Below are 8,233 nucleotides of genomic sequence, written 5' to 3' on the forward strand. Positions count from 1 at the left end.
TTTTTGGGATCAACAGCTGTAGCAACATTCTTTTGGAAAATATAAAGTTAAATACATTTTGGACTTTGGTAATGTCGACCAATGTGCCTCAAATTGTCTAAAAAAATTCCATAATACAATGACATATGGCACATGCTTTGAGTTGAACTTCTGGATTTTATTGCAGTATACTGTGGTTTGGTAAAAAAAACTAGACATTCTTTCCAAAGTCACTTTTTACCCAACAGCGTGCATACAGATGTTCTAGCTCAGAAAAAAAAGAGGAAATACGGTATGTCAGTGCTTTAGTGAATTTGGAATTTACACTTACAATCACGTTTGAGCAGCACCAATTCCATTGGAAATGTACCCTGTGAATTAACAAAGGCAGAGTACCAGTGTGATGGAATTCACATGTTAAAGGAATTGCAGTTTTTGCTTCCTAATACCAAAATACGTCTGTAAACACTAATTCCCATAAAACGGGGGACGATATCCTAAAATTAATTACATACATAAAATAAACAAAAAAACTTTATATTGCAGAGTTTAATTAACCAAATAACACAAAAAACAAACACAGGACTTGTAGGCTTAACATTTTTTTACAAGTTCTAACAAATGCTTTGAAATGATTTATTCCAACTTTGTCCCATTGCAACATTTGAAGGCTTAGCAAGAACATGTTTTTTTTTGTGGGGGGGGGGGGGGGGGGGGGATAGGATTATTTAGCAATTCTTGCTAAATGACAAATGTTATAGTCATGGAGACAACATAAATTATTTGACCAAATAACAATTTTACAAGATTTACACAAAGAACGCAATAAAAAAATTCATATTGCAAACAAGACAGAAAACACCCAAAAATTACGATGAAATCAGCAGGCTGTTTTTCTCCAATGCCTCCATTTTCAAAAACAGACGATCTAACTTTTGAGTAATCATGCTCTCCAAATTGTTAAACATGCTCTTCATTTCTTGTGACAACTTTTCTTCAAGTTTTATGCAAGCCTCATTAATAATTTGGGAAATGCTGTCATGGTTTAGTACAGTAGAATTAGCAAATTCAAAGTTAGACGTTGGTTTCCGAGATGATCGGTTGGAGGTCTAAAGTTATGATCTCACAACTTTCATTAGTTACATTTACCTATTGAAAAAGTACAATGTCTTTAGTAATGTTTTTCTTTCAATGAGTAAGGCTAGAAATCTATTTTTTTAGTTTTATTTTTTTTTTAAATCAAAATCGCACATGTAAAAACGCATGTCAAAACGCCAAGGCAATGTTCTGCTTCAGGAGTTTTTGGAAGATTAGTTAACATTTGTTGAAAATTAGACAACTTGATCCATTTAATGTTTTTTTTTTAGAGCTAGACAACATTGGTTACTAACAAATTTAATTATGAAATTTAATTAAAGTGTGTGTGTATCACATTTTTCAAACATTTTAAAACATGTTTTAGGTAGGACAACTACTACCAGCACGGAACACACTGTCCCATGCTTTGTGTAGAATTAACTGTAGGACTATACATATGGCCCTGGTTCTCAATCCAGACACCTGATGTGATTGTCTAAAAAATAGCACAGATCATGTTCTATACAGCGTTCAAATCTCTGCTGTGTATTCTGGCCTCAGATGTAAATCGAACATCATTCATTCATATTTTCCAGCCAGAACTGTGATTGGCCGGATGGTTGCATGCAATCATAGCTCAGATGGAAATATCATTGATTGGACGGAGTAACAAGCAGGGATGGAAGTGCATTTTACAGCCACTCCATCTGGGGTATAGACAGGACGATCACAGCGGGTGTCAGTAGGGACATCCACTGTGATGTGTCCTTCAGTGCAGGCAATACTACTCACAGCATGGAGAACACTCTGCTCCAAGCTAGGAGCAGTGGTACCTTCATTAAGAGACAGATTGTACAAAGCTGCAATATGACTATTAAGGAAGGTACTACAGCTCCAAGCATGGAGAAGAGTGGGCTCCATGTTGGGACAGATCACAGGGTGTATCGCCAATGACAACCCCTGTGATCCTCCGGTATAATATATAGATGCCGCAATCTCTCTCCTATGGTCCCATGCACTGATGAATATCTACCCATATTCCTTGAGCTGTTCTTGTCTGAAACCATCAGGCCAAGTGCAGCAAAATGTTGACAAAATTAATATGTGGATACATCCGGCATTGAAGGGGACCATAGAAGAGTAGCTGCATCTATACATTATACCGGAGAATGAGGATGGTCAAACATGTCGTGTCATATAGTACATGTACTCTTACTCCCAGCATGGAACTTCAATTTGGAATTAAAATTTTTCAAATTCACAGTGATTTGCAGGAAAAAAAAATGGTGGCAAATACTGAATTAGGCTGATTAAAGGGATTTTCCAGGCAATAACTTTATTTTACATATCAACTGGCTCCGGAAAGTTAAACACATTTGTAAATTACTTAGATTAAAAAAACATAATCCTTGCAATAGTTATTAGCTTCTGAAGTTGAGTTTTTGTTTTCGGTCTAACTGCTCAATGATGACTCACGTCCCGGGAGCTGTGCAGTTTCTATGGGGATATTTTCCCACCATGCTCAGCTTCCGGGACGTGACATCATCATTGAGCAGTTAGACAGAAAACTTCAGAAGCTAATAACTCTTGAAAGGTTTTTTTTTTTTTTTTTTTTTAAGAAGTAAATTGCAAATCTGTTTACTTTTCCAGAGCTGGGGATCTCTAAATCAAAAAATTTTGCCTGGAAGAATCCTTTAAAGACCTCTACTTAAATATTTGAAAAACAGATTTCCGTTTACAGTTTAAAAAAAATCCAAATATGGCCAAAAATATAGACTGTAGCCATACCTATCAAATTGGGGTCCGGTGATCCTGGAATAACATTTTCCTTGCTGGAGGACACAAGGTTGCTTGACAGGGAAGTTTGTCCATTATTCAATCCATCGATTTTTCCTAAATATGTTATTTAGTGTTAAAAAAAAAAAAAAAAGGAAGATTGAAAATAAAGTTTGTATAAATATTTTGTGATATGTTCATTGTACACACATTTCACACTTCATTTTCGAAAATTGGGTATTTCAATTATAGTTTATTTTGTTTTTAAATGCTGAATTACTGACATAGACATCATGGGTTACTATTGAGCGTGTCCTTGTAAATATTTTAACCTTGTTATCAACTATATTTTCTTAAAGTTTGATTTATTGACCTTCTTTAATTTTTTTCTTTATAAAGCTTGCTTTACCAAATAATCTAAAAAAAAAAAAAATATATAACCAATGATCTTTGAGACACCTAAGCACACCTTTAATCCATACCAGATCAAATGTTTTGTTTATTATGTGCTTGCTAATTTTAAGCAACCTCTTGTAACCTTGGTTAAATCAACAATTACATTTTGTGACCAGTTCAAAGTAAATAAATTTACCTTCACACAGCTTGCGACGTATAGCTCCAAGTCGGTGATATTCTCGCACTTTAAGATCTGAAAATCTTTTCTTAACTTGGTTTGGTGTGTAGCTCGTTCCAAATTTTGCGGACAAATGTGCTGCCACTTCACTCATTATTTTTCTTTTTTCTTTGTGTATTGACCCTGGAGGAGGCTTTCGGCAGGTCAACTCATCAATCATGTGCACTAATTCAACTAGTTCTTCATCTCTGAAAGCTTGGCTCCTTTTTTTGGGGGATTTCCCATGTTTGCTGGCTATAAAATTTTGTTAAAAAAAAAAATAGTTAATTTATTAGAAAACTTGCAGTTTCATACATCCGAATCAAAATGCATTGTTAAGATATTGTAAATTAACACATTGCCGCAAGAGGACATATGCATATGTTCAATCATCATAGACTTTTCCCCTATTGGACATATGCATACGTCACAACAATTAGTGTTGCTCGCGAATATTCGCAATGCAAATTTTATATGCGAATATCCCATATTTGCGATTATTCGCGAATATAGCGCTATATATTCGTAATTACGAATATTCCTTTAATTTTTTTTGGTAACAGTACACATCACAGTGATCATCCCTCTTTGCTTCCAGCTTGTGTGGTGTAAAGAAGGCTCTAATACTACTGTGTGAGAATGGTGTGGGATTTTTTGCGCCTGCAAATTTTCACTAATGCAAATTTTCTCATAGGTTAATTTTCAAATATGTTCATATATGCGAAAATAAAACGGAATATTACGAATATGCGAATATTTGCAAATATATGACGAATATTCGTCCATATATTCGCCAATATTTTCGAATTCGAATATGGCCTATGCCGCTCAACACTAACAACAATACCCTGCTATGCCTGAGGAACAATTGTGCTGGTCCAAAAAGAATTAACCACATAGATGCCGTGATCAATTATGATCAGGGCATCTAGGTTGGTGACAGAGGGAGTGCTCTCCACCTGTTCTTTAATGGTGGCGCCGTAATACAATTGTGGATCGCTCTTTTTTGCTAGGGCAGCAGGAGGTCAGATCCTTAGCTCCAAGATGCCTGCAACGGAAGCCTGTGAGATACAGCCAGAGGCTCTGCAGTGTTTGTAGCTCTGCAGGAAATACTGTGCTGTAGTACCAATGTTTTGCAGCATAGTCGAAACTTTGAAAATCTTCTAGATTTGTAATCTTAGAATATTTACAGGTATGTGGATGATAAATTAATGTTGTAAATATTTGTTATTTTAAATAAAACTTGTAATTTGTCTGTGAAAATAAATAAATAAAAAAAGCCAGAAAAAAGGTATTGACACATCCGTAAGGATCTGTACTATGATAATAAAATTCAAATTATAAGCCAAATTGAAAGCACTAAAAAACAACTAAACTAAAATTATAAAATGTCTACAACTTTAAAAAAAACATTTAAAATATATAAAAAAAAAAAGGTAACACGTAGCCCAAATATGTTACCTAAAGAAAGGACAGCTCCTACCCAGGGCCGGATTAAGAGCATCATGGTCCTGGTGCTGAATATTTGGATGGGCCTTTTTCCCAAAAAATATATAATGAAAACTCCACACAAAGCAATTTTGTTTAACACAAATAAAGTGCATTCGTCACCTGTTTTAAGCACATTAAATTACCAGGATAAATGAGTATATGATAGTGTATGGAAACTTTGCATATCTTTATAGAATCTGTTCTTCAGCTCTAAAAAAAAAAGAAAATCACTTTTATGGGGGCCCATATAAGCAGATATGCCATTCAGAAGCATGAAAAAGCTAGGTGAGAAATTGTCACCTAGCTTTTCTGGGCTCCTGAATGGCATATCTGCTTTTCATAGCTCAGCAATTATAGACAGATTTGACTAAAAGTTATAGGTAAATCTATTTATAATAGCTGAGCTATGATAAGAAGATATGCCATTTAGGAGAATGAAATAAGAAAGGTTAGAAATTGTCACCTAGCTTTTCTGGGCTTCTGAATGGTATATAGCTCAGCTATTACAAGCAGACATGCCATTCAGGAACATGGAAAATCTAGGTGAGAAATTGTCACCTAGTTTTTATGTGTACCTGAATGTCAAGTAAGTTCATGCCTGGTGGACTGGTGGTACCTTTGGGGAGACTACATAGGCAGAGACCGCCTGCGGGACCACAGGCAAGCAGCAGAAACTGCGGGCTAATACTTCTATCTTAGCTGAACTAAAATGCAGCACATACGCTGCTTTTCCTAGAAATGGTGAGGAGCCTCCTATGCTACCCTGACGTCACGTGGGGCATGCGGGTCAAGAGGTTAAGCAGCCTGCTGTCCACCAAACCACCCAGGGCCGTAGGTAAGGAAACAGGACTGGCCTGGGACATCACATGGCCGCAGAGGCGGCTCTAGACTTTGTGACGCCTTAGGCGAAATGAGAACAGGAGGCCCCACAAAATTTTCAGCAGACCTTCCATGGTGATCCGATCCTGGACCAGAGTAGGACACCGGAGGCCCCATAGGAGCGCTGGAGGGGAGTACAGGTTTATTTTTTTAGATAATAGATATAGGCATACTTCTGAAAATAAAAGCCTTCAGCTGGATAGCCCCTTTAACAGTGTATTGTGACATCACTGTGCATATTAACCCTGTACTGGCATGTCACGGTATATATTAACCCTGTATTTTGAGGTCACTGTGCATATTAACCCTGTACTGTAAATCACAGTACAGGGTTAACATGCACAGCACCATCACAGTACATGGTTAATATACACTGTAATATCACAGTACAGGGGAGGCCATGCTGCAACGTACAGGGTTAAGCAGTGATGTCACAGTACAGCGTCAGTGTGGCACTACACATAGTAGTAGGGAGGGCATATAGCATGATGGGTATCATGGGTATCATGGTTCGGACAGGGCATGGTCAGTGTTATCATGAATGTGTAATGTTTTTGGTAGCCGGCTGCTACAGAGTAGTGGAGCATGGTGGTGGGGCACAAAGACACAGGAGGCTGCTGCATGCCTTCACTGCGGCTGCACTGCCAAACACTGTCAATTGCGTAACAAAATTTTTTGATAAATTTTGGAAAAATTAGTGAGCAAAAATCTAAAATGGGTAGCACCATAATGGTACTGAGACACTGAATAAATATAACATCAATTTTATTGCACAGTGAACAAGAATAATACTTAATACCCCACAGGTGTTTCATGACTTTTGCAACGGTGAAAAAAACATAAAATTTTGACCTTAAAGGCTTTTTTTCCAAAAATGTGACATTTTGAAAAAGGGTACTGCCAGAAAATACCCCTAAAAATTTGATGCCCAATTTCTCCAAATTCTGAAAACATGCCATATGGGGGTGAAAAGTGCTCTGCTGGCGCACTACAGGTCTCAGAAGAGAAGGAGTCACATTTGGCTTTTTGAAAGCAAATTTTGCTCTGGGGGCATGCCGCAATTAGGAAGCCCCTATGGTGCCAGAACAGCAAAAAAAAAAACCCTCACATGGCATACCATTTTGGAAACTAGACCCCTCGGGGAAAGTAACAAGGGGTTAAGTGAACCTTTATACCCCACAGGTGTTTCACGACTTTTGCATATGTTTTCCACCCAAAAATTTTGGAACACAAAAATGCTAGTTTTCCAAAAAAAATGGAAATTTTTAAAAGGGGTAACAGCAAAAAAAAAACTAAATTTGAAACACAATTTCTCCCGAGTACGGCGACACCACATATGTGACCCTAAACTGTTGCCTTGAAATACGACAGGGCTCCAAAGTGAGAGCGCCATGCGCATTTGAGGCCTAAAATAGGGATTGCATAGGGGGGGGACATAGGGGAATTCTACGCCAGTGAATCCAAAACAGGGTGCCTCCAGTTGTTGCAAAACTCCCAGCATGCCTGGACAGTCAACGGCTGTCCGACAATACTGGGAGTTGTTGTTTTGCAACAGCTGGAGGCTCTGTTTTGTAAACAGTGGTGTACCAGACGCTTTCATTTTTATTGGGGAGGGGAGGGGGGCTGTGTAGGGGTATGTGTAAATGTAGTGTTTGTAACTTTTTATTTTATTTTTGTGTTATAGTGTAGTGTAGTGTTTTTAGGGTACAGTCGCACGGGTTCACAGTAGTTTCTCGCTGGGAGTTTGAGATGCGGCAGAAAAATTGCCGCAGCTCAAACTTACAGCCAGATACTTGCTGTAAACCTCCACCAATGTGAGTGAACCCTGTACATTCACATTGAGGGTGGTGGGAGAACCTCCAGCTGTTGCAAAACTACAACTCCCAGCATGCGCTGACAGACTGTGCATGCTGAGAGTTTTAGTTTTGCAACAGCTGTAGGCACACTGGTTATGTATCACTGAGTTTGTGACCTAACTCAGTGTTTCACAACCAGTGTGCCTCCAGCTGTTGCAAAACTACAACTCTCACCAGTCACCAACAGCCAACGGGCATGCTGGGAGTTGTAGTTATGCAACCAGCAGATGCACCACTACAACTCCCAGCATGCACTTTAGCTGTTTGTGCAAGCTCGGAGTTGTAGTTATACAACAGCTGAAGGTACACTTTTCCCTAGAAAAAATGTGCCTCCAGCTGGTGCAAAACCATAAGTCCCAGCATGCCCATAAGGGAATGCTGGGAGTTGTGGTGGTCTGCCTCCTGCTGTTGCATAATTACAGCTCCCAGCATGCCCTTTTTGCATGCTGGGAGCTGTTGCTAAGCAACAGCAGGAGGCTGTCACTCACCTCCAACAATCCACGCCGCGCAGGTCAGTCCCTCGCCGCCGACACAGCTCCTGGGGCCCCAATCCCAACATTAA

General features: G+C 38.7%; 1 protein-coding gene across 6 annotated transcripts in view; it reads right to left on the minus strand.

Moving 5' to 3' along the window:
* Positions 1-532: 532 nt before the first annotated feature.
* LOC130284885 (uncharacterized) overlaps positions 533-8,233 on the minus strand; it is a 136,754-nt gene continuing 129,053 nt past the window's right edge. For all 6 annotated transcript variants that reach the window (XR_008847175.1, XR_008847173.1, XR_008847176.1 and 3 more), the window contains 3 exons: positions 3,425-3,700; positions 2,845-2,949; positions 533-1,128 (listed from right to left, as the gene is read on the minus strand). Coding sequence is in view for 1 of the 6 variants with exons in the window: in XM_056535795.1 (XP_056391770.1) it covers positions 1,115-1,128; positions 2,845-2,949; positions 3,425-3,700 (395 nt within the window). In the remaining 5 variants the exon portion in view is untranslated. The remainder of the gene's footprint in view (positions 1,129-2,844; positions 2,950-3,424; positions 3,701-8,233) is intronic.

This window comes from Hyla sarda, chromosome 8, assembly GCF_029499605.1.
Source record: "Hyla sarda isolate aHylSar1 chromosome 8, aHylSar1.hap1, whole genome shotgun sequence".
In the NCBI taxonomy this organism is placed as follows: Eukaryota; Metazoa; Chordata; class Amphibia; order Anura; family Hylidae; genus Hyla; species Hyla sarda.